The following is a 27,095-nucleotide window of genomic DNA, read 5'->3' on the forward strand; positions in this document are numbered from 1 at the left end:
CTGCGCGCTCCACGTGTCCCTGTGGGACCAACGCACCGGCCATCACAATTCACAACCTTATCTTTTTGCAGGCGAGCAACTCGTTTCTTCCTTCTCCGTCTCTGCCATCTCCTACCTTCCATCCCCACTCCTTTTCCTCTCGGCTCTCTCTCTAGCAGCAAGGCCAACGACCACCGAAGCTTTTGTGCCCCATGCACTACTACCACCAGCTGCTGCAGAGACTCACCATCGCCACCGTTGTCGTTGCAAAGACCACGGGCTGCACCCTACAGATCTCGTCGGCGATGGGCGCTGCAACACGAGAACGCAGTGTCCCTCAACAGCCAGTGCTGCAACCGTAGCATCCCGCTGGCGGCGGGCGCAAGCAGTGTCCTTTAACTGTCAGCGCTGCAACCGCAGCATCGCGTCGACGGCGGGCGTCGCATTGAAGCTTTTCGTCGCGTCTGGTGCTGCCATGGAGCAGCACCGGTGCTACCATGAAACGACGGCGACGATGTTGTAAGTGTTGCGAGGCGTCATCAGGTGCATCGACGCTGCAATGCACCGCGTGCATCGGTGCGACGGAGCCATCGGTGCTGCATTGGAGCTCTGCCGGAGTTGCATTGGATCTTCACCGGAACTGTCGATGTTGCATTGAAGCTCTACCGGAGTTGCATTGGAGCTTCACCGGAGCCGTCGGAGCTATGTTGGAGCTCTACCGATGCTTCATACGATCACCGATGTGGTCGTCGATGTTGTGATACAGCATCGTCGGGGCCATGGAGGTGTTGCGTACTTGCATTGAAGGAGACACAAGGTCAAGAGAGATCATCGTGTCGTGGATGTCTTGCAAGAGGAGGAAGAAGGGATGTGAAGCCTATAATCGAACGGCCCAGTGTACCTAATCGGAGGGCTCCTGAGGCAGATGATGTTTTACACACATCATCCAGATGATTTGTAGCAGTTGCATGGGAAAAATGGGGGAAAGGAATCTTCGGCTTACCTGTGTGGTTGGTCAACCCTCTCTCCCCGTCGGGAAGCGACATCCACGGCATTAACTTCTATCACTTCGCCTCCTCCACGGCTTCGATTGAGAGAGAGGTGGAGAGGATTTACTCTCTAGTGTTTCTAACAACTGAAGGGACAGAAAACTCACCACCTGAATTTAGAAATGCCAGCTGTGCAACAAAGGACCGCAATAGCCTACGAATATTCGCTGGGGTCATGGCATTTGCGAACGATTTTTACGGTCTTTTTTAGAATTTTCTGGCAGACATAGAATTTGCTGTGAAAATTGTCTTGTTCACTTGAAGGATTTTCCATACTCTCAACACTTAAATTGACGCGAAAAACGTATGTTTTGGCATGGTCATCCAGCGAACGTTTGCTGAATAACATTACCCAAAAAGAGAGAAACGGCCGACCTCTCGAACATACTCCCTCCATTTTAAATATAGGTCTTTTTAGAGATTTCAATACAAATTACATACGGATGTATATAGATGTATTTTAGAGTGTAGATTCATTCATTTTGCTCTGCATGTAGTACATATTGAAATCTCTAAGAAGACTCACATCCAGCACATTTAGGAACCAAGGGAGTACAATGTATCCAGCACAAGCGTCCAGAACAAAGAGCACTCTCCGATTTCAACAGCAATACAATACCACTGGTATACGAATGATGGTGCGGCAATAGTCTCATTAGACTTAGAACAATACAAGGGTTCAACAGCAATTAAGTTCAATAAAATAAGAGCATGACTTCTGATGCTCGATGAACTGACGCTGCTCCTCTGATCCTGATAAAGAAAGTCATGAAGTTCAGCTGCAGTAGTTAATTTTTTATCCAAAGCATGACTCCTGATGCTCGAAAAGCGATGTATCTCCTCTGAAATCCTAGTAAAGCAAGACACGAATTGGTTGAATGTTGCTAATATGTTATACATAATATACTACTCCCTCTGTCCGGATATACTTGTCATGGGAATAGATAGGAATAGATGTATCTAGATGTATTTTAGTTCTAGATACATCCATTTTTATCTGTTTGTGCGACAAGTATTTCGGACGGAAGGAGTATGTTGTACTACTGTTCGTCAAATCTGATAATGTATTACAGGGTGGTTTTTCACCTTTTTCTACTAGGAAACCATGTATCTGAACATAACCATAATTCAACATTTCACATGCAAAGCCTTGTTGTGTGTTCTTTTTGTGGTCCATATTTCTCACAATGGAGTACTAACTAAAATGCACAATGGGATACTGACACTAGCCAGTTATAGATTCTTGCATGTTCTTCTTGTTTTGGTTCGCCATTATTCTTCCAAATGGCCTATCCTTTCAAATTTTTGTCAACTTGTATTATGATGCATCAATCTCTCAATTGTAAGGTCATGTCACACTAAATTAACACCCATAAACCAGAATGACCTTGCGCTGCTGGGTGACTTTTGGCTAGCTAAATGCTCATTATGCGGTCGAGATGGTTTTCTCCAATGTTAATAGAACTAGATAACTCAAGTACACAAGCTGAAGATTCTGCCACTAGGATGACAACTGCCCAGTGCATTGACTCATATGATTTTTTGCTACTAAAGTTGCAGCCTATTTGCACAAGCATGCACTCTGTTCAGGTTCTAACTAGAGAAATTAGAACATCTAATTAAGCAATGCAACATATTTGCATACAGTCATGTGGGGAGTTTGTTCGCAAGATTAGAGGCTAATACGTTTTCCTCTAAATCTGATATTTTTCTGTATGTCCTTCAAACTGACAATGATTGTTTAGAAATTGCACAATGCTACTGGTTCTGTGGATTAAAATTCATTTTACCATCATATGAAAATTTTGATTCTCTCTTGATTAGACAGATGACACACACGTGAACACACACATTGTTATAGCAACTACTCCTTCCGTTCCTACATAATTGTAGTTGCGGAGAACTAATCTAGTTCTCCCCAACTACAATTATTTAGGTACGGAGGGAGTATATGGCATACCTTGCATGGTGAGCCACTAACTAGCAGTGGAAATGACACAAGATGAGGATATGTGCAATGATGGTAGCAACCCCAGTAAGTGTCCAGATTTTATATGATGACACATTCCCAGAACTGACATGTTTCTTCCTAATCGAGCTGGTAACATTAACCGGCCGAGAACCTGGCAGAGACATGTAAAAAGTTGATTAGTGACAAAGATGAAAACGAGAAGAGCCAAGGTCAAATTATCAGACAGAAATTAGAACTTACAATCAAAATCCATCCAACCAAAGAGCATGTTCTCCAAATCATGAACAATGATTTTATCTTTCAGTACAATATCTGTCATTAACAAGCAAATTGTTGGCACAAAATCCCAACATTACATTGCCACAGAATTGTTAATAATGTTGGTTAACAAATAAATTTGGAAGTTCATATTAAAAATATGCCACAAACACTAAACTATACTATTAAGAATTCATTTAACTGACCTCCAAGTACCGTTATTTGTTCACCATAGTTCCTTTTCCATGCAATACAGTAAATTACTTGGTCCTCCTACAAAGCAAATTATCATAAGATAAATTTATGAAAGAAAGTCTACAAACTGGTAATCAATTACATATGCAATTATATATAGAATTTCAACATTGAAAGACTTTCAGACTTACAGAATGTAGATAGTTGTTTGGCCTCAGTTTCATTACAGCACCGCCCGCAAAGCGCAGTGTCAGTGTTGGAAATGATAGATCAATACTGTCCGAGAAGAAAACAGAAATGTGAAAATAATGTGTACCAAAACATAATTAAAAGATATTTTTTCTTTCATAGAGATGAAAAACTACTTGATAGATGTAACGAAGCATCGATCTGAATTCTTGACCATAGAGCGTACATGTGGAGAAACTGCAGCGGTTATCTAAAAATAAGAAGCATAAGAATGTAGTGTAAGTAGGTCATATACTGCTGTTATAGCCAAGGCAAGTAGGCAATGACAAAGTACATCGCCAAACTCACCGCCTTGATGAATGGGTCATAAGCACCATCTGCCAGGTAAGTCAATGAAGTTCCCGAATCTGCAATGGTTATATGTGTACCTGATGGTCTAAAAACTGACGGTTCAATTGGAACCTCTTGACCATTCACAGAAATACTCTCCAGATACAGTTGAAAATATTTCCTGTATTTCATCAAACAAGTTAGGGCATGAACTTTGGCAAGAGAATTAAAAGAAGATTTATTGACAAGTGATAGAGCCAATATTAAGACAAACAACATATCCATAAAATACGTGTCACAATAATAGCTACCGGAAAGTATGTGTTTTACTCGTGTATTTTTCGAACAACATCAAAACACAAGTCATTTTTGCATTAGAAGGAGCACATCAAGCCAGAATAAAGCTAACAAATAAAAATGCTGTAAAAAAAGCACCTAAAGCCAGCAAACAAAAAAGTAAGCAACTATGAAAAAGGTTCCCTAGTTCGCCACATGTATTATCATAGCGGCAGAGAAAGTATGGTCACATCATATTTGGGATGGAGTCTCTGTGGTACTGATGGTTATCCACACGTATAAGATTATCTGTACTGAATCTGCATTGAACCAAGAAACTTACGGTGAAGGTAACAATGGAGTGTAAACAATTCCCTCTTCCAGAATTTCTCCAAATACAAGGATACTGCCCCAATATGCACTCTTCAAGCATAGAGAGAATACGCCAGGGATTAACCCCTGAGAATGGAGCTGCGAACTGAAGGACATTTGATGCGGCGCAAAGGTTAAAATGCCATTAAATTTTGCCTCTACCAGTTCACCTGACAGTAAAGTGCTACATCTGTTACAACAAATATTGAGAGTCAAGAGCTGTTGAACCTATCCAACTGACATGCACTTCAATTATCTTTAAGGAAATTAATGGTCTATATGAAATAGGGAACAGTAAAACTAACCCAAAAATAATAGTGGCTGGAGCAGAAGATGTGTGTCCAACTGCATTGAGAATCTCTAAATGCACCATGTCAGATATATAGTATCCCGTTGTGTTAGAATACGCAGTAGCTCCAGGACCATAGCCTGCATGCAACTCGCAGGAATCACTCCATTTGCTGCACGCTGCAAACTCAGGGATCATGGCTTGACATGTCTTGTTTGAACATGCCATCAGAGATGATGTAGATGATGATCTAGGGTCAAATAGTCCTGGTAGGGACTGAGCACAAAACAGCAGAAATTATTTGTATTGCCAAACAGAGCATTTTGTTCTAATAGTAAATATAGATAGGAGATAAAAGTGACTCACACTAACACTAGATCCACCTGGTGTCTGGCAAGAAACCCATGATATGAAACTCCCGGTATCAATTAGCATGCTGAAATTCTTTGACGGGTTACCCAGTTGAATACGTGTCAGATATGGCCTGCAAAAGTGTAGATTCAAATGTGAGAAAAAAATTGTTGCAGAATCTGAACAACATAGTTTACAATTTGATATATTCACGCTGTACAAATGAAACGGCATCAACATCACGAGCTAAAGACTCGAACTGTTTGATCCGAACTAATAAATTGATAGGGTATTCAAGGTTCACAAATCAGATATACGTGTAAGAGCATCCGGTGTTACATTTTCCGCCTCTAATCTAAGGCCTTGGAGGCTTGCCACACATGTAGAAAGAAGAAAAAGAAAAGCAGCGAGTGTGTGCCTCACAGCCTCAGCCGCGAGTTAATTGCAAAACAATCACCATAACTGCGGCCTCGTTATTAGAAAAGAAACACATTTTTTTCTTGCGAAGAAACAAACAGCGCTCAGTAACCTTTTTGCAAAAAGCACTGATCGCACAATAAACAACGTTTGGCGCAGAAGCTGACTGGTAGGTCCCACTGAAAGCAATGATGTGGCAACAGAAACTCATGCCGTTAGACTGGACCATTCGATTCACATAGGGCCCAACCGTCAGCATCTATATTCCCTCCTCTCTCGTGCACCCTCCTCTGCCTCATTGGCATTGGACCCAACACCTAGCAAGCAGTGTGGCGAGAGGCAGCGCCACCATCGGGGCAGTCCACGGCCACGCAGGGCACATGCATCACGGAGACCCACATGATGATTTTGGATCCAGAAAAAGAGAAGGTAAGCTCATTGTGGTACATTGAATCAAACAATTCTTTTCGGGAAGTTGATAACAACAGCGGGCTAGTGTTCCTAATGTTAGGAAAATTTTGTGTGTATAGTCTGATCGTGCACGCACTAACCACATCTCCTTATTCTCTAGGATCTCTCCGTTACAGTGACGGAGAGTGGCCAAAACAAGAGGGGTGGCCACTGCATATCAGAACACACAATATGCAGTAAAAAAGGCACTAAGTCATAGAATAGAAAGGGATAATTAGATATTAGATGAGCAAGTGATCATGTCATCAGTTCACACAACTGACCGTATCACTATGTTAGAACACACAATATATCTTATTCACACAATGGGACAAAACAAACAGATATGAAGTGTTCAGACAATACCTGGGCATTGTCGGCAAGTAAAATTTTGTGCTCCCACAGAAAAGACCACACCTATCTTATTCACACAATGGCACAAATAAAACAGATATGACATGTTCAGAAGAACCTCGGCATTGTGGGCAAGTAAATTTTGCTATATCATCAGGATACTCATCCCCTGTTCTCTCTAAAATCGACTACATGCTGTTTCCCCATTGTTAGGTGAATACAAAATTCTTTTCTCTAGGATGGCAAATACAAAATTCAGAAGGCATCAAAACACGAATCAATGAATCGATGGGGTGGACAGGACATTACTGGGGGTGTACATCAAAATTTCAGTCAGTCAACTAGGCCGCTTGCACTAATCGGAAAACTACTACTAGGACATAGTGGACTGAACATCCTAATGAAAAGAAAACCAAGGGTCCAGGCCGGCGAGTGGACGACGACGTCGGGCGCCGCGCGGCGTGCACTGCCGGCATGGGCGCCGCGCGGCGTGCACTTCCGGCATGGGCGAGCCGCGTGCGGGCAGCGCGGATCCAAGCTCGGAGAAGCCGGAGGTCAGCCCTGGGCGTGCCGCGTGCATCCACTCCACACCAACGGCCAGCCGAGAGTGGAGAAGGGGATTGAGGTCTCGGGGGAGGAGGCTGGAGGCGGACGGACCGTACCTGGCCAAACGGGCCGGGCCGGCGCGGCCCGCTATATTCGTGCCTGGCACGGCACGGCCCGTCAGGGCACGTTTATTAAACGGGCTGTGCCGTGCCGGCCCATGTGCCCGGGGTCCAGGCCTAAACACGATATGCGGCATAAACGTGCCGGCCTGTGGCATGCTGACCGGTTTGATTTAAAAAAAAAAACAAAAAAAAAAACACTGGCCCCGCCCCTCTCCCGCCTAAACCCACCCCTCTCCCGCCTAAACCCACCCCTCTCCCGCGCTCCTCCTTCTTCATGCGGTCCCGCCCATGCCAGCTGGCCGCGTCGCGTGACGGCGCGATTTGCGCCCTGCCGGGGTGGAGGCCTAAGCACGGCCCAGGATGTGCTCGTGCTTGGCCCGGACACGATTAGCCTGTGCCGGACCGGGCCTGTCTCATGCCTGGCCTGCGGGCAGCCGTGCCGGCCCGTCAGACACGGCACGTTTGGCTAGATTTGGGACGGACTCGACGAGGCAACTGTGCTATCAGCTGATGGGTTGGGCCCGAGTGATCTTTTGGAAGCGGGTCGTGGTTCACCTTCCCCGGCCCGCTGCTGCATCCCTCACCTCTGCGTGGGCCGAGGTTTGCCAAGAACACAGAGAGAACATTACTTATTTTTTTTATTTGAACACCGCTCGTCCACCTTCCCCGGCCCGCTGCTGCACCCCTCACCTCTGCGGCCGTGTCGTCGGTCACCTTGCCTGCCCTCTCTGCACGCTCTCGCCTCTCCGCACCGCTTCACTCCTCGGTGGCTCGGTCACCCCACCGGCCACCGTCGTCGGCCCCCTTCCTGCCCCTTCGGCAATCTTGTTGACAACCACATCACAAATTACACAAAGTTAACTTGATGTGGCCGAGCATAACTACCACAAATGGCGCACGTTCTTCCTCTTCCTTCTTCTCATAGTACAACGTCACCCTCACGTCGAGCACCCACCGCCGGCCTCTCCCAATGACATCTAGCGCTCTACTGACGCGCGCGGCCACATGTCCCTCTGGATTTACGCCATTGTCAGTGATCCTCCTCCTCAACTTCGTCATGGGTGCCGATGTCGTCCATGCGACCATGCCGACGAGCTTGATGGAGATCCGCCAAACGGCACCTCCGTCGCGGCCGACGCGGTCGCGGAGTCGTCGGCAGCATGCGCTGTGAACCATAATTTGAGGTTACCTTCCCTAATGATGCCCGCGAGAAGAAGCCCCCTCCCTCACCCCCCTCAATCACCTTCAAAGTAGCTAGCGGCCTGCCGGCACTCGCAAGCAGCAAAGCAACGTCGCCGAGCAGAGCCGGGGGAGTGGACGGGCGGCCCGGTACAACCATGACCAGCGGAACGACTCACATGGACGAGATCGAGGCCGTCCGCGTCGTTCTACTGGCCCTGGTGAGCACCTCCAGCAGGACTCAATATACTCCCTCCGGTCTTTTTTAGTCTGCATATAAGTTTTGTCCGAAGTCAAAGTATCTCTAATTTGACAAAACTTATACAAAAAATTATGAACATTCACCATACCAAATCAATATTGCTAAATTCTTTACGAAATGTAGTTTCATAATGTATATATTTGGTATTGTAGATATTGATATTTTTTAATATAAATTTGGTCAAACTTTATGAAGTTTGACTTGACCAAAATTTAATATGCGAGTAAAAAGGACGGGAGGGAGTACTACCGGCACCTCGATCGTCAGGAAATGATAATAGACGACCAGACATGTCGCTGTAACTACTGCTAAACTAAAGATCGATGCTGCAAAAACGTACCCGCCGGCCAAATAACTGTTCCCTGTGCCGACCACGGGGAGATCAGCAACACCTTCACGCATCAGACCACGCATGGTCAGTCGGAGTTTGTCGATGTTGATCATCTCCGTGGAGGATGCTAGCCGTCGCTCCAGTCTCAGAACGACGGGCTGAGGAGAGGCTCCGGCAGCAAGCAACGCCACCGCACCGAGCAGCACTGCTGCTGCAAAACAGGGCCGGAGGAGCCCGACGCCCACCATTGGAGAGCTGTTCTATGTTTCTCGGGGAAGAAAGGGTTTAAAGTGAGGTGCGCGGAAGAGAGAGGAGCTCGCTGATGCCAGGAGAAAAGGACAGCTGTGTTCAACAGGCATGCAATCATAACACAGTGGCCTGTTACAAACAAACACCAAAGAGGTAAAATGTTTTGCCTTTCTCTATTTATGGTTACTGTCACTGAAGCGCGGCATGTGCTCGCATGTTCTCTCAGGTCTCAGTTCACGAGTCCAGCTGGTGCAAATTGCTCGATGCACGCATATAGAGAGCTGCAAAAAAAACTGTTCCAACATTTTCCTTTAACCTAATTTCTTATTAGGATGTCTCCAAAAATACACCCCATCTCTCTTTCATATATCATATAGAGAGAGAGATGCAAATCTCTCAGTAATCCAATCCACCGCGGCGGAAGCTAACCGCCCGGATTTCACGGCCCGGCACGCCACTGCCACGACCGGCCAAAGTCCCCCTTCCCGTCGGCGATTCCCGTCCTTCCACCCCGTCGGTGGCCAGCTGCAACCGCACAGTTGCATCATCGGCGGCCATGTCGCCTCCCCTTTCCTCAGGCGTCATCGCTTCCCCTTCCCTAGCTGGTCGTTGGCGATTGTCGCACCTCCATCGAGACCACACTGTCGGCACCACTACCGCCTCCCTGCACCATCATGGTATCGGCCACCGCAACACACCACTGGGTCGTAGGCAGTTGTCACTCTTGTTTCGTGTACCACTTTGATGTTGGTCATCAGGGCTCCGTTGGCGTGTCTTCTAGGAGAGAGAGAGAGGGGGGAAGGGACGGAGGGAGGGAGGGGGGAGAGAGAGAGAGAGTAGTCACTGACGGGTGGAGGTGCATAAATTCCAGGCAGGTATAGATGAAGTTGTACTGAAAAACTGCCACAAGTGCACGCTTACAAAAGCCATAAAAATATTGAGGGAGCTCCTAAACGCACATATAGTATGGTACCATATAGAAAACTCTTGGGAGATGTTATTGAGTATTTGACAAAACTACCACTTTAAAGGTAAGGGGCCATAGAACTATCACTTTTTTTTAAATGGCTGGAAACTATACTATTTTTTTATTTTGTGACTAAAAACCATCATTATTGAAAAAATAGGTAGTTTAGATGATTTAAACACGTTTCTGATATGGGAGGCCCACCTGTCAGTACTGACATGACGCAAAGTCAACTTGTTTATTTGAACCGTTAAATTGATCACTCATATATGTGAGGCCCGTGTGTGAGCAGCGACCTTCTTCTTCCTTGTCCTTTTTTCTCTTAGGCTTTTCAATGAACGCCTCATGTGCACTCACGCTTGAGCTCCGAACTACTCCATGACGACTCCCCGACGCAACACCTCCCCGGCGTCGGTCGGGTCAGATGCCTCACGCTGTTGTGCTCGTGCTGCTACTGCCTCGAAATAGGCTTTCGTCCCGCTATATGGATATAGCAACCACCAGATACAACATCCCGAACACCGTTGGGGCGGACAACACAAGCACGCCCAAAAGAAAATACAAGAGAAAATAAGAGAAAAAAGCCAACAACACCGGATCAACGAAAGCTACGACTTCCCGCGACCGTTGTGCCCATCGAAGATAACTACCACGCTCCAAAGCCACCGAGTTGTCGTGTACCAAGCACCACCTTCAAGAAGGAATGCGACGATGTCGACGCTGTTGCCCGAACGAATCCTAGGATTTCTCCCGGTACACGGAGGGTGGTGGGGTGAGAGGGTCACCCGACGCCCTTCAAGAAGGATGGTGGCGCCCGCAGGCGTCACCGCGTTGGTGCCGTCAAGATCCGACAGGGATTTCTCCCGACCCCTCGCACCCGACACCCAGGACCAACCTTCGGCTCCACCACACCCGCCGTCCACCAACATGCACCAACACAGTCACAAGGAAGTCGTCGTCGTCTCACCACGGCCAACGAAGCGAGGCCGATCGGATCCAAACGAGACACCCGTAAACAAGGACCGACAGCACCGCAACCACGAGGGAGGGAACAAACTCCACCAGCTTAGGCGGTAGCAGACCGGGCATAGCAGCAGATGCACACCAGACCAAATGTCCAGCCGATCAGAACGGACCCGTGAAGCTCCACCGCCACGCTGCAGCAGTCACGGCACATCAACCGTTGTCCCTGTCACGAGGAGCTCGCCAGAGCCACCGGAGGACAGCCCACCACGGCCCCAGCAGGCCCGCCCCGACCCAGATCGGGCCTCTAGGGCCTAGATCTGAGCCAGCCGGGCGCCGCCGGCCGCCGCATGCGAGGGCCATCACCGCCGCCAAGGGGCAGCGCCTCCGCACCGCCGTCGTCCAAATCCGCGCCGGAGCGCCGCCGGTCGAAGGGCTCCGCCGCCAGGACCGCCTGCCCGAGCCGGGATCCAGCGACTGGGGAAGAAGGGGGGCCGCCATTGCCGGGCTGCGGGGCGCCGCGCGGGCAACGCCCCGCCGCGCCCGCCGGCAGCAGCGGCGAGGGGGAGGGGCGGCGGCGGCTCGCTGGGAAGGGAAGGAGAGGGGAGCCGCCCCGGTCGCCTCGCTCGGGGGAGGGCGACGCGGGGGGCCTCGGAGGTCCTGTATTCGCTCTCGTGTTATTCGCTCTCGTGCTGATACTGCGCCGGCCCCTGCGTGCTCGTGCTGCTGCTATTAGGCGTGCGCCGGCACAGAGCAGCAAGGTGTGGCATACGGCGGCACATAGCATCCAGGTGCGCCGTGCTCGATCTGGTGCAGCTGCTAGGCGTGCGGCAGCGCGGAGCAGCAAGGTGCGCGTACGGCGTCACGGAGTAGCAAGGTAAAACATAGGAGTATCTTTTTGACCCATTTTACTCTATCTAAACAAAATATGTAATTCCTATCAAAAGTGACAAAAGAGGGTGGAAAATAGACTCGACTTAAAAAAGAATGAGTGACATGCATATATAATTTTTTTTTGCGGAAGACATGCATACTCATATCTTTATTTGTTTTGTTTATCATATATACCAATTGTTACGTACAACATCTCACAGGAAGTCAAGCCGCGTCTAGGTTGGGGATAGTCTAGTTAAATTTGCTCGTACTGAAGGAAGAATCATGACTTGGTTGGGTTCTGGTCCTGATGTTTCTTTACAGTTAGCTGATGATTTTACAGTTAGCTGATGATAATTATAAGGACAATATGCATGAGTTGAGTAATATAATTGTTTCACCCGCAAAAAAAGCCGTGTCTGTTCCAAGTGAAAGAACGTTTTCGGGACAAAGGCAAAAAATAAAACAAGGGGATATTTGATGTGTGGCTGTTCTTTTCCTAACAACGACTCTCTTTTTTTTAGGGGACAACGATTACTTTTTTAGACATGTAAGTACCCACCTCACCAGGTTGCCTATTCAGTGAAACTTGAAATGCTCACGGGCGTGCACCGTCACTACACATTGTGCGGTGTAGACATGCCTTTTTGCCTGTATAATGATCTCAGAAATAGGTTTCCTTTTTATTCTCTATTTGTAGAAATAGAGATCCCACCACCTTTGACCCGTGTCGTTTGTTGTAGATCCGAGGCCTACCTGATAAATATACCTGCTGTTTCCGGCGAGCCCAATCTTGGCCACAATGATCTCGCCGATGCAGGCAAGTAACCCATTAATTTTGAGCACAAAATAGTGTGTTCGTATTTTGCATCAGTAATTTGATAAGGTATTATGCATGATTTGAAACTGCTTAAGAAAGGTGTGTAATGGATCTATTATTAGTCAGAGGAACAGAGGGAGTAATATTTTTTTTTGAGGGGATAATTAGATACCTAGAAACTCTGGCCTAAAAGTTTCTGCACAAAGGCATAATACTGTTGAAGTGGATATCCGATTTATTCGTGAGCAGCGGTGAGTGTTGGGATGAAATTTTGGCAAAGCATCTTTTCGATCCACAAGATGCTTAAGAGGTTCTAAATATTTGTATTCATGCCTATGTGAGGAAGATTTTATTGTGTGACACTATGAGAAGAATGGTATTTTTTTATTAAATAGTATGTGTACAATTTTGCACTTAAATTAAAGGATAATCAGGACACTGTTGGCCAATCTAGAGGCGAACCACGACACATTGCAAAAGGAGGATATGAGAGTTAATTTGAAAGGCAAATGTCCCCCAGAAGATTAGAGTTTTTGTGTGGTGTGCTGTTGTCAATAGCTTAGCAGTCCTAACAAATAGAGTTAAGCACCACCAGACTAATTCAGGTATGTGCTCTATTTTCATGATGTAGAAAATAAAAACAATTTTCATGCTTCGGTGTGGTGTTCTAAAGCTCGTGCTCTGTGGTTGGCCTTGAGAGATTACTGGAATATTCTGGATGAAGAGTTCTTCAAGTGCTCGGACCAGATTGGCTTTTGACATTTAATTATGGATCAGCTTGGAGCAGCGGCATCAAGTCTTACTCCTTTTGTGGCGAGCATGGCATATGAGAAATGACTATCTCAGAAAAGGAATCCATTACTATCTCACGAATTTTTGTGGGTAATTATTGTTTCTTTTACACGGTCAATCACGACAATATCCAGTTCAATCCTAGCAACAAAGGTAAGAAAAAGACGAGAGGTGTTATTGCGGATTTATGCACAGTTGAAAGAACACATGGTGTGGAAATCACCTCCTTATCAAGATCAATGTTGACACTAGTTTAGTGTGTCAAATAGGCTTGAACGTCTTATCTTTTGTGATAGACGGTTTCGTGCTATATAGGCTGAGGCGCAGCTCTCAGATCGCGTACAAACTTGTATGACAAGGAATATAAAAGGAGGATAGAAATAGAGTTGTTACAAAGATAGAGATAAGATCTTAAACTAACAACCTAATCTATCAAGCTTCGGCTTCCTTGGTCAGGAAGACTTGTAGCGCGTCGTGGTTTAACACCCTCCCTTAATCACAACTTCATCAAGTTGAGATTACGCTTGAATTCTTCAAAGTTCTTTGTAGGCAAGGATTTTGTGAAGCCATCTGCAACTTGATCTCTGAAATGAATAAATCAAATTTCTAGCTGTCGACTTGCAACTCTTTCTCTGATAAAATAAAAGTCTATTTCAATGTGCTTTGTTCTTGCATGAAACACAAGATTAGCAGATAGATAAGTAGCACCAAGATTGTCACACCACATACATGGAGCTTTGGTGCTTTTAACACCAAGTTCTCTCAGCATGGATTGTACCCAAATGATTTCAGTGGTGGCATTTGCAAGTGCCTTATACTCAGCTTGAGTACTTGATCTTGACACAGTAGGTTGTTTCTTTGCACACCAAGATATTAGATTGGGTCCAAAGAATACTGCAAACCCACCAGTAGAGCGTCTATCATCTATACACCCTGCCCAGTCAGAGTCAGAGAAAGCACTGAATAAAGTAGATGAAGACTTATTAAAGGTAAGACCAAGATTCATAGTATTTTTCACGTATCTTACTATACGCTTGGCAGCAGTCAAGTGGACTGTAGTGGGTGCATGAAGGAACTGACATACTTTGTTGACAGCAAAGGAGATATCAGGCCTAGTCAGGGTTAAGTACCGAAGTGCTCCTACCAGACTTCTGTAATTTGTGCTATCTTCCTGATTTAGGAGATCTCCTTCTGTGAGTGACAATTTTTCTGAACTAGACAAGGGAGTTGGTGATGGTTTACATCCTTGAAGACCAACTCTTTTTACCAAATCAACAACATGTTTTTCTTGAGACAGATGGAGGCCGTCATCATGTTTCTTTACCTCAATCCCTAAGAAATAATGCAGATCACCCAAGTCCTTCAAAGCAAACTCAACACTTAAGTCCTTCAACAGTCCTGTCACTGCCTCATCAGATGAACTACTGACAATGATATCATCAACATAGATCAATACAAATATGGATGTGTTTGACTTATTGTAAATGAACAGAGATGTATCAGACTTAGAGGCAATGAAACCAAGTGCTTGTAGTTTCTGACTAAGGCGTGAGTACCAAGCCCTAGGAGCTTGTTTTAGTCCATATAAAGCTTTGTCAAGCTTGCACACATAGGATGGTGAGTTTTTACTTACAAACCGAGGAGGCTGCTTCATATATACTTCCTCTTCCAGAACACCATAAAGAAACGCATTCTGCACATCTAGCTGTCTGAGGCTCCATCCCCTGGATACGGCAATGGACAATACAAGACGAATGGTGGTAGCTTTAACAACAGGACTGAATGTGTCCTCATAGTCTATGACATACCTTTGTTTGAACCCCTTTGCCACAAGTCTTGCTTTGTAGCGGTCTATGGTTCCATCTGACTTTCTTTTGATTCGAAAAACCCATTTGCAATCAATTAGGTTCTTACCTCGTGTTGGAGGAACTAGATGCCACGTTTTGTTTTTCTGGAGTGCCAGGTATTCTTCTTCCATGGCTTTCTTCCAACGTGCATCCTTGAGAGCTTCCTCAACTGTACCAGGTTCACCTGTGTTGCAACAAGCGAGACCAAACTTTGTTTTATAATTAACATGTGTGATTACCCCTTTTTGAAGTCGAGTCCGAGGCTGCACAGGTTCGGCTTCACCATCCCGCTGCACAGCCGATCCTGCGGGTGCCCCTGGTGCTGGTTCTGTAGCATGCACCAACTCGGGATTTTCTGTGGCTGTGGCGGAGTACTGATCAGGTGCAGGTGGCGCAGAAGATCCACTAGTGACCCTGGCGCTCTGCACGGGACCGACAGGATCAGCCCCGGGTTCAGTGCCAGCGCGTCGCCGCTCATAGCAGAGGGGTCCGTCGGCTGGCCAGCGCGTAGGTGCGTGCCGCGTGTCGCCTGTCGGGCTGTCGGCTGGTGGATTGTTGCCGCTGGGCGACGCATGCAGCGACACGGACTCCGAAGGAGATCGACTGGGCGAGTGCAGCTGCAGCAGTGGCACAGACTCCGAAGACGATCGCCTGGGCAGGTGCTGTTGCGGCAATCCCGAGGGGGATTTGCTTCCTGGCTGCGGACACATGAAATATGGTCCGGGAGAAGTGAATTCTTGATCGTTTTGAGTGATTTCTTCACGTGTAATTTCTCCTACTGCATCATAGGGCTCATGCACATGATTAGGAAGGTTAGTCAATGCTGAATCAACACAATTTTCATCCCCCCTTGAATCATACCCGGTGAGAGACAAAGGTAGAAGCAAAATTTCTTTTCGGAGTAAGGCACCAACGTTTGGATGAAGATCAGCGAAGGGAAACTTGGTCTCATCAAAAACGACATCTCTGGAGATATAAACTCGCCCAGTAGACACATCTAGGCACTTGACACCTTTGTGTTGAGCACTATATCCAATGAAGACACGCTGTTTGGATCTAAACATGAGTTTTTGAGTGTTGTATGGCCGAAGATTAGGCCAACATGCACATCCAAAGACACGTAGAGAGGTGTAATCAGGTTTGATGTGGAGGAGTCTCTCGGTGGGTGTTTAATTGTTTATGACACGGCTTGGGAGCATATTTATAATATGAACTGCAGTAAGGAAGGCCTCATCCCAGAATTTGAAGGGCATGGAGGCACCAGCAAGTAGAGCAAGACCAACTTCTACAATATGGCGGTGCTTGCGTTCTGCCGACCCATTTTGTTGATGGGCATGTGGGCAAGACACGTGATGAGAAATTCCAAGTTCCTGAAGGAACGAGTTTATTTTCTCATATTCGCCTCCCCAATCAGATTGGAGGGCTATGATTTTGGCATCAAATTTGCGTTCAACGAGTACTTGAAAATTACGAAATACTTGGAGAACTTTAGATCTTTTCTTAAGAAGATAGATCCAAGTGTATTTGTTGTAGTCATCGATGAAACTAACATAGTACGTGTGTCTACTAACAGATGAAGGAGCAGGCCCCCATACATCAGAAAAAATGAGTTGCAATGGCTTGGTAGAAACACTGGTAGAAATTGGATAAGGTAACTGATGACTTTTAGCTCTTTGACAAGAATCACAAATAGTTTCAACACTACGCTCTCCAACATATGGGAGCTTATTTTTCCTAAGCACTCGTTCAACTAAAGGAAAATCTGCATGTCCTAGTCGATCATGCCACCGTGTAGAGGATAATTTGGTGACACTAAAAACTTGCTTATTGAGTCTTCGAATCTCCGGAAGCAAAGGATAGAGCCCTCGAACACATCTACCTCGATACAGGATTTTCCTCGTTGCCTGATCCTTGATCAAAAAATAGAAAGGGTGAAATTCAAGGAAGACATGATTATCAAGGGCAATGCGGTGAACGGAGAGAAGATTTTTTGATGCACTAGGGACATGCAAGATTTTTTGATGCACTAGGGACATGCAAGATTTTTCTAAGATGAATTTTCCTATAAGGGGTTTTGATAATTGAGTGACCAACATGACGGATTTCCATACCTTCTCCGCTTGCGGTGTGGATGTGATCTTGGCCACGGTATTTCTCCCTCATGGTCACCTTCTCAAGTTCACCGGTGATGTGGTTTGTGGCACCACTATCCACATACCAGTTCGTGTCCACTCCATAGGAGCCGTCTGCAGCACCAACCATCTTTTCATCTTGGGACGAGTCACCGTCGTCGTCAAACCTGTACCAGCAATCCTTGGCTGAGTGGCCAAGCTTACCATAGATCTGACACTTGATGGCATCAGGGTGCGAGCGGTTGGAGGAGTTGGAGTTGTTGCGGCGGCCCTTGTTGTTGTTGTAGGAGGGCCGGTCGCCGCCGCTGTTGTTGCTGAGAGAGTTGGTGGAGTTGTTGCTGGAGCCGCTGGTGTTCTTGGCCTTGTTGCGCGGCGGTCCTCGATGGCGTGAGCCACCACCGCGGCCACGCATAGCCGCGTTTGTAGAGGACTTGAAGCCACCGCCAGAGTTGTTCCCTTGGAAGAGGGCTACCCTCTGGTCGAAGTTGCTCATTTGAGCAAATAGGACGTCGAGGGAGACTGGAGCAGCTCGGGCTCGAGCGCGGAGACGAGTGGCTGGTACTCGAGATCGAGACCAGCGATGATGTAGGAGATCAGCTCGTCATCTCCAAGCGGCTTGCCTGCAACCGCAAGTTCATCCGCCAGCGAGCGCATGTGTGCAAAGTAACTTGCCACAAACTGCGTCCTCTTCTGTGCGTTGGCCAGGGCCACGCAGATGTTGTTGACGCGAGACAACGACTGGGATGAAAACATGTGTGCCAGCGCCGTCCAGAGGTGTGTGCATGGGCGATCGAGGTCACCTGCACCAAAACCTCCTTCGAGAGATTATTCAGAAGATAGCCTAGTACCTGCTGATCCTCTCGAACCTAGATCGGATGAAGGGGGTCCGGTGTGGACTCCTCCTTCCCGTCTTTGTCCTTTCGGACGATGGTCTTCATCGGCTCCGGCATGCTTCCGTCGACGTAGCCGAAGAAGCCCGCACCCCTGAGCTGAGGCGTGATTTGCGTTCGCCAGGGTATGTAGTTGGTGCGGGAAGCCTTTCGGTAACTTGCCCTGAGAGGCCGGAGTGGGTAGCGCTAGCGGAGGTGGCCATGGCGAGTGAAAGCTTTTTTTCGGTGGAGAGCTAGATGCGATATGGAAGAGTCAGGCTCTGGTTACCATGTCAAACAGGCTTGAACGTCTTATCTTTCGTGATAGACGGTTTCGTGTCATATAGGCTGGGGCGCAACTCCCAGATCACGTACAAACTTGTATGACAAGGAATATAAAAGGAGGATAGAGATAGAGTTGTTACAAAGATAGAGATAAGATCTTAAACTAACAACCTAATCTATCAAGCTTCGGTTTCCTTGGTCAGGAAGACTTGTAACGCGTCGTGGTTTAACATAGTGGAGAGTATTATTGATGCAAGTGCGAGGGTTGTTGTCAGAAATTCTTCCGAGCGAAATTATCATTTCCTCATGGGATTTCGTTTGTTGGTATGCAGTGTCAATGAAGCAGAGCTTCGTGCTTCCCTAGCGGGACTTTAAGAAAATGATTGTGCTTTTATACATTCTTTCCTTGCAAATGATAAGTTTGACTGTTCCCATCTCGTTGATATTAAGAAAGAGGCTCTGAGTATTGTCGGGATAGTCCAAAATTTGATTTTGTTCGAAAATAAATTGATGTGCCAATGTGGTGACTTGAGCTTGCTAAGTTTAATTTTAATAGTACTCCCTCCGTCATAGTTTATAAGGCGTGCACGTATACCTAGGTCGTCAATTTAACTTATATAAAATATATTGTTTAACATAAAAATTATATCATTAGAAAATAGAACATCTAAAGTTTTTACTGATATAATTTTTGTAATATATGTCTCTCATTAAGTTGGTCAAATTAATGACCTAGGTATACGTACATGCCTTATAAACTGTGATGGAGGGAGTAGCTCCGATGGGCTTCTTGTTAATTACGCCCCGCCCTGCGTGGCGCATATTGTAATGAATGATTGTAATATCTCTTTTGCTCAACTAATTAATATACGGTTTAAAAAAAAAAATATCCCACTCTTACGGGCACATGGCTAGCTTAGCGCAGCTGGTTTAAAAGAGGATGATCGATGGAGCGGAGGAAGTAGAGATGGCCAGATGAGAGGAGAGTGTGATGGATGCATAGTTGACAAGATGGGTGAAACAGAGATAGAGGCGTTAGAGCATCTCTAGCAAATCTGTTAATAATTCATACATAAAAAATGTTTAAGGTATACTGCAAAACGCTTTCGCAGGATCGTGTAAGCAATGGCAGAACAGATCCCGTAAATTGATGCTGCATTTTAAGAAAACAAACTTTTCGGTAACAAAATTTTGAGTCCATCACAGTGCATACATAGGAAATACAAACATCATGCTACAAATTTAACCCTAAATCAACTATTCGGCCTCCGGCCCAAGGGCTCTGACCGTCGCTCCAGGAGAGTCGCCCACGGTCTCGCGCTTACCTTGACCGCCATGGCTCCGCGACACTATCGGAGTTGTCGACCTCCGCTCCGTGCCCTGAGCCGACCCAACACATTCGCCGCAGCTTCCACCAGCGCTGTCGGACATTGAGGAGGGCAAAAACAGAGAAGAGGCGGGTGGGTTTCCCACCGGAGTTGGCTAGGACTCACGACGGAGGGGATGAATTGCAACAGAAAGGACCCGGAAGGCTAACCCTAAAATCCCACCATGATGTGTATAATTTTTTTGAGGAACCAGCAGGAGCTCTGCTTTTTCATATAGAAGAAGAAGAATTGACCAGTTAATAAGAAAATCTGGCCGAAAACCGATACAAGAACGACCCACACACCGACCCCGAGGTCGCGCATCCAACGAGTCGCCAACTCCGTCGCCCGAGCAACCGAAATCGACACCCTACAACCCTCTCCAGAGCCGCCGCTCCGACTTACAACCAACAAGAACACACGTCGACCCCAAGGTCACGCTCCGGGCGAGCCGCCCGCTTCGTCACCCGAGCAACCGAAACCGACACCCTACAACCATCTCCGGAGCCGCTGCTCCGACATCCACACTAGCCCCGAGGCCACGATCCAGCCGAGTCGATGGCTTTGTCGCCCAAGCGACCAAAGGCAACACCAAACGCAAAGGAAATCTACGGAGCCGCCGCTCCGACTTCCACACCGGCCCCGAGGCCGAGCAGACACCTGACCGACGACAAAACTCCAAGCCACTAGAGCTGACAAGCGACCAGACCTCCAAAGGCATTGCCCCCAAGGAGGAAGCGACCGAACGAGTCGACCTGATGTGGCCAAGGCCGAAGCTAAGGTTTTCACCCGGAATTTGACTGAGGCGACAAGGGAGGTGAAGGGGCTCCACTCGACGACGCCTCCAAGGAGGGAAACGACGTCCAAAGACGTCGTCGCCGTCGGCATCAACCGTGGTCATGCTAGGCTTTCGCACGGAGCTCACCAAACGCATTGCCGCCGCAGCCCGCCGACGTCCCTCGCAAGAATTCATGATGCACCAGAGAGCCTGCCGCCGCCAACCACCAGTCACACACAGCTAGCAAAAACCACCGCGACACCTCACGCCGTCGTAGCCGCCCTGCTCCAGCCACCACATGCAGCGTCGCCGCGCTGCCATCCTCCACACCATCGCACGAGACCAACCCGTCCAAATCCGTGCTGCCACCCGCCTTCACCCAGCCGACGCCCACGCAGCCCGTCGGAGCGGCACGTCGGAGTGCCTCAACCGCCAGATCTGGGCGCCGAGTGCCAGATCGACGGTCGCCGGCCTTTGCCACGCCCCGCTCGCCAGCCAGCTGAGGGAGGAGGTGAGCAGCGCCGCCACAATACCCGGGGCGGCTGCCCCGGCTTGCTCGTGCCGACGAGGCGTGGCCGTCGCCAGATGCGGGCCTTCGACCGCGGCCAAAGCCACGCGACGCGCGACGAGGGCCCTCCGCCGCCGTCCGCCAAGTGGGCTTTGCCCGCCGGCCTCCTCCGGCGGCAACGAGAGGAGCGAGAGAGGAGAGGGGAGTGGGGGTGGCGGCGGCTAGGTTATCGCCTGAGTCGCCCCTCGGGAGCGCCGCAAGCGAGCAAAGTTTTCTCGTGATTTCCGTATGGGAAACACTTCTGGCCGGTGCGCCGGCCGAACCGTTCGGCCGGCCACGCGCGACCACGCGGGCGTCCACTGACTTGACATGCAGCTTTTTTTGTCTAAAATTGTTGCAACCAGCGTCATATTTGCTACAAGCGTTTTGTTTTGCTACATCCGTCCGCTAAAAAAGTTGCATCCACGGTTGGTTGCAACTCCAGTTCGTCTGATTTTCGTTACAATCGATGTTTTTTATTTTTGCTACAACCGTGTTAATTTTTGCTACAACCGGTATTATTTTTTCCTACAACCGTTCACTAAAATAAGTTGCATCCACGTCTCGTAGATATTTGCTACAACCGGAGTTTGACTTTTGTTATCACGCACCATCAGCTTCGTTTTTTTGCTACGATCACGTAGATATTTTTTTTGCTACAAATTTTATTTTTTGTTGCAACCGTTGAAAAAATTGCTGCATCGCACCAAAATTTGCTGCATCAGAGAAAAAAATGTTGCATAAAGATCTAACGGTGCGAACGCGCGGGGTTGATGGATCGTGCGTGGCTGACCGAAAGTTTCGGCCAACGCGTCGGCGCAGAGCACTAGCCTTTCCGTATGTGTATATAGCTGTGCAGGGGCCGAATTTCCGGATCGCCCTTAAAAAACACGGATCAGACCGATATACAGAATCTGTTCGGACCATAGAAATGCCTAAACGCTACATATCAACCGGATTTTTTCTACTCTCGGAAAAAATGCGGAATTTTTCGGATAGACAGTCTTTTACGAGATGTGGTAGCTAGACGAGCGGGCGCGCTACACTCACGCGGGAGCTCCAGACCATGGTTGTGCACGCACGCACTTGAGCCCATCCCAAATGAAGATCACGCGGGCAGCTTGCATGTGCAAGTTGGCTTGCTACTTTGGCACCGATAAGGTAACCTGCATTGACGCGGCAGCACATGTGGTCGAGCGATCGAACCGCTCGATCGAAATAGGCCCGGGCGTTATTTCCTGCAGACGCGCACATGTAGAATTAGCAACATGCTGATGCACCGCCGCCCTCGCGAAAGGAAACCAGTGCACGCATGCATGCACCGCCGCCCTCCGTGCTACTCACCGCAGTACTGCCAGTACACGGTCACTTGGCTCACTCACACGCCGACACGTGTACATATTAGACGGCCCGAGGCGCCCGTGCAGTGACAAAGCTCGTCGATTAACAAAAAGACTTAGTCCAAAGGGGTGTTTGTTTACATGGAGTTTTGGAGTTCTTTTTAGTCTCATCTAAATCAAATATGAGGAACTTTTAGAGACTAAAAATGGGCATTTGGAACTAAAGAAAGAAGTCCATATGGAAGCGTCTTTTTGGAACTTTTTTAAAACTTCTTTCAATAATGTCCCTACTTTTAACATGTTATTTAATAATGTTTAGGGGAACGCCACGCGTCCGCCGGAGGATTTTTAAAAATTATCCGTCACCTAGCTAGCCGTCAGATGCAGATCTAACGTCCCGCGTCCCCGCCGCATGGTCAGTAGTTATTTCCTGAAACGACGCTCGAGTTGCGGAAACTTTCGCTTTGTTGCAGGATCCGTTAATTCCTGAAACAACGGTCGAGTTTCAGAAACAATTTGCTTGTTGCAGTTTTTTTTTCTTCGTCTGTCTGTAACATAGGTATATTTACGGAAGAATTTTTTGCAACAATGATTGAGTTTCAGGAATTTTTGCAACAAAGGTCAAGTTGCGGAATTTTTTTCGTCTCTCCCTTCTCCGATCTGACGCCGCCGCTGCCCCACCAACCAGCCGCAGCACGCGCCCCGGCCCCCGCCCGCCCGCCCGCCCGCCCGCCCGCCACACTCGCGGCAGGGCAGCGCGGCGGCACCCATGCCCTAGCTCGCCCAAGGTGTTCCCTCCTCGGCGGCCGCAGCCTCCTGACGCTCCGCCCCTGCAGGAAATCCATGGCCTCCCCTTCCTCGCGCGTCGGAGGGGACGCAGCAGGCCGGCGGCGGAGGGGAGGCCCAGCCTGTGGCGAGCACGGGAGCGCGTGGGCATATTGCGGCGACCTGCTGGCTCGTATGAGCAGTAGCGTTGCGGGAGCTTGAGGTGGTGGTGGCCATGCCATGTCGTAGGAGCTGGGAAAAGGAGCTGGTTGAGAAGGAGATAAGAAGGATTTAGCGGTGCGACGGACACGCGTCGCGTGATGAAGGCGACGGACGCCTAGTGTTTGATCCGCCGGATGAAAGGAATACTTTCCCTAATGTTTAGTGCATTACTAGGGGTAACATGGTCTTTTAGCATGTCATTTAATAACCTTTGACTCATGTTTAGTCTCTAGAACCAAACAGATAGAGACTAGAAACTTTTAGTTGTGACTAAAAAAAGTCCTACGACTTTTTAACCAAACAGGGCCTAAAAATTGACAAAAATCGAACGTAGGTACAACTTCATTAATTAACGAACGAATTTGCCCGATTGTCACCATTGATCGATGCCCAGCTTACAATAAGTGATTACCAGTTCGTTGATGGTTCACTGTAGAAGGAAGGTAAAGGGATTGGTGGAATAGTCACTGTATTGTTTGAGCCTCATGAGCTTGTATATAGGAATACAATGACCAACTTAAAATACAAGACAAGATAGAAAAAATCTAGTCTATCTCATATTTTATAATAATCAATATACATGTACGTTGTTGAGCTCATCTATTTTAGCAATTGAACGATAGGAAATTGTATAAACATATTACACGAGACATGATTTTTTGATGATTTTTTGCACTATCCCAATTTTCATGGGATGCTAGAATAATACTCGCGAGAATCTCAATAAAACATTGATGCATGAGAAGCCTGCCCAGTTTAGGTTAGGCCTATCTTGAGCAAATAATAAATGGTAACAATCAAGAAATCCAAAATGCTAGTAACATACAATAGAATTTGTACGTATAATTAACATTGTCCGAGTGGAAAACAAGACAATATGAAACAAAGCAGAACTAAATCAACATCACCAGAAAGATACAAAAAAGATGCCTCAACAATTGTCTTAATGCGTCTCCATGCCCACTTTACAATGCTTGCACCACTAATATTACACTAAAATACCAAAACCATATTCTCACTATAGTATGCCGTTCATACTCGGTGTTCTTGCATGCTAGAGTTGACGACCGCCCACTCCATTATGTGAATGGCATTTCAAAATAAGACATAATCTCTTTGGGAACCATAAATAAGAAATAAAATCTATCTACCAGTATAATGTAACAATTAAGTCAATTCGTAACATTTGTAATGTCTGATTATTTTGATAAAGATCGCCTTTTAGGGTTATGAGGTTCTCAAACTACTGATTTCAAAGAAGAGAACTGAAGAGACAGTAACATCGAGATGAGATCACACCTCAATAGTTGTAGATAAGAGTCTTACATGGTACCATTATTGACAAGGAAAAAAAGTATTGCTTATGATGCTATCATCTGGATGTTAGGTGTTGCTTTCTGAGAAATCTCAAAATTAGACTGAAAGTCATATTGTCGGTGTGCCATCATACTCATAAATAAGATTTATAAGTATGTAAGATGTTCCTTGTATGAAATTTCTCTAACATATAGATAATCTAGTAGGTCACTTCAGTTCATGTGGCAAATCTGTATTAGTGAAGTTAATAACTCAAGTCATGAACATTCACATTTTCAACCCTGATCACAATCATTTATCTTTGTAAATCCGACCCTTTAGGCTCACTTACGATGGATGGTATTGATAATGGACACACATTCTGACAGCAGCCCACTAGATGTTGCTTTTGTATTGGTTCTAATTCTTTTATGGCGCTGAGGTGCTCAGCTTCGGAAGTTATATTCCGCTTCCTTTAATCAAATGTCTAGTCTTTCTTGCTAGTATCTCAAGAAAGATAGTTCCATTTAGATATTCAACCTATATAACCTATGAACGCAAATCATATAGATTAATTGGTGAAATTTTTTAAAAAGAAAAGAGTAATTGAAAATTGATCTAAGCAACAGCTGAGCTACCTATTATTAGCGCAACTATCATCACAATAAAGTACACTCTAATACTCTCTGTGCATTGAAAATGACATCTTTAATTACTTGTCAGCAACAAATGGAAATAGCAAGGAAGTGAATATACACCTCTGAAGAGTCATTACAGTGTCCATAACTGTGAAGAGTAGACATCCATGAAGGCGGTTGCAGTTTCATACAATTAGCATAATATGAACCAAAAATAAGGAAGGAGCAATTCATAAATTAAAGGATTTGAAGTTGACAAGCTTCCACCATGCATAGTTGGCATAGCAACAATACAGTGTGATTCAAGGAATTATGCTAAATAGTGTTTTGGTGTCTAATTATGAGTAGATTTCACATGACCGAGTAAACAACCAATAGTGTAAGTGAAGAGAAAGATAAGTACTAAGATCATAATTTTAACTGAGTTATGCAAAACATCTTTTATTGGGAAGGATACCCATAGGCGAGATAGAACCATACAATGATGGGTTTCTGTCTCATCAGCACATATTGAATTTTTGCTTGTACATCCTATGTTTTTCAAATTAAGGAGCCTTCTACTCCAGTTTTGCTTAAAATGAAACCGTATGCTCTCACACACCAATACACTCAGCATTTGTTTTGTGTGAGAATACATGATGTCCCTTTAATCAAATTACAGGGGTCAAAGAAAAAAGAAACAGTAATGTCGAATCGAAAATATCATAACTAATCTTCACTACACAATGAATGTGCTAAATACTAACATCTTTCATGACGCATGCAAGGGTTGTGTTCTTGAGAAACCAATTTGACATTATTTTCACATGTCAAACTTCGTTGATGTCTTAAATCTCCAGAATCCATGAGAAGTTATTTTTCTTCTTGGCTAATATGAATATTTTATATGATTGTCTATTGTTTTTGTTAATATGTATGATGTGTTGTATACTCAGGATTGTTGACCAGCTATTCAAATTGGTCGTACATGTATGTTTAACAAACCAATCATTCTAGTAAGAGAATGTGTTCCATTACTACATTATGCTGTATTATCGAGTAGTAAAGTCTTTAGATAGTTTTCTATCAGCCCATGAATAAAGTTAGAATAAAAAAATTATATGCCATCATTTTGCATGACCTCTTACTTTTTGAGTGTAGGCAATACATCATGGAGAGAGTGCAACACTTTATTCAAATAGGAGTGTTTGTAAACTGATTATGAGTGATGGCAAAGGTGATTTGGTGATACATCTCTAACATATCAATATGCAATAATATGCTATTTTATAATATTTTTGGGAACTAACCTATTAACCAAGTGCCTTGTGCGAGTTTATTTTTTTGCTTGTTTTTGGTTTTCCAGGAAATAAGTACCAAACAAAGTCTAAATGCTATGAAACTTTTTGATGATTTTTTTGTGAAAAAAAGAGACCGTGAAAGCT

The 27,095-nt window shown here is 46.3% G+C and overlaps 1 protein-coding gene and 1 pseudogene across 3 annotated transcripts; both read right to left on the reverse strand.

The window, feature by feature from the left end:
• Positions 1-1,539: 1,539 nt before the first annotated feature.
• Positions 1,540-9,209, reverse strand: LOC123443025 (aspartic proteinase 36-like). Of its 3 annotated transcripts, XM_045119246.1 has the most exons (12): positions 8,931-8,989; positions 8,508-8,598; positions 5,276-5,393; positions 4,926-5,185; positions 4,592-4,810; positions 3,991-4,153; positions 3,819-3,892; positions 3,645-3,729; positions 3,465-3,531; positions 3,241-3,312; positions 2,989-3,151; positions 1,540-1,878 (listed from the first exon to the last, which is right to left on the reverse strand). In XM_045119246.1, coding segments are annotated over exons 2-11 (1,203 nt in total). In that variant the 5' UTR covers positions 8,510-8,598; positions 8,931-8,989; the 3' UTR covers positions 1,540-1,878; positions 2,989-3,008. The 3 variants fall into 3 exon arrangements, with proteins under 3 accessions (XP_044975181.1, XP_044975180.1, XP_044975179.1); XM_045119245.1 differs by lacking the exon at positions 8,508-8,598 and having other exon boundaries at positions 1,540-1,781; positions 8,931-9,209; XM_045119244.1 differs by lacking the exon at positions 8,508-8,598 and having other exon boundaries at positions 8,931-9,209.
• Positions 9,210-18,091: 8,882 nt separating this feature from the next.
• LOC123445800 lies at positions 18,092-18,179 on the reverse strand (annotated as a pseudogene).
• Between the last annotated feature and the right edge of the window lie 8,916 nt (positions 18,180-27,095).

The sequence above is a fragment of the Hordeum vulgare genome, chromosome 3H, assembly GCF_904849725.1.
Source record: "Hordeum vulgare subsp. vulgare chromosome 3H, MorexV3_pseudomolecules_assembly, whole genome shotgun sequence".
Classification (NCBI taxonomy): Eukaryota; Viridiplantae; Streptophyta; class Magnoliopsida; order Poales; family Poaceae; genus Hordeum; species Hordeum vulgare.

Coding starts and splice junctions, on each gene's coding strand:
- LOC123443025 (XM_045119245.1), bottom strand. CDS start 9,169: ATGGTGGGCGTCGGGCTCCTCCGGCCCTGTTTTGCAGCAGCAGTGCTG. Junction 4,154..4,591: donor ACTCCATTGTTACCTTCACC/GTAAGTTTCTTG, acceptor GATGAAATACAG/GAAATATTTTCAACTGTATC. Junction 3,893..3,990: donor ATGACCCATTCATCAAGGCG/GTGAGTTTGGCG, acceptor TCTTATTTTTAG/ATAACCGCTGCAGTTTCTCC.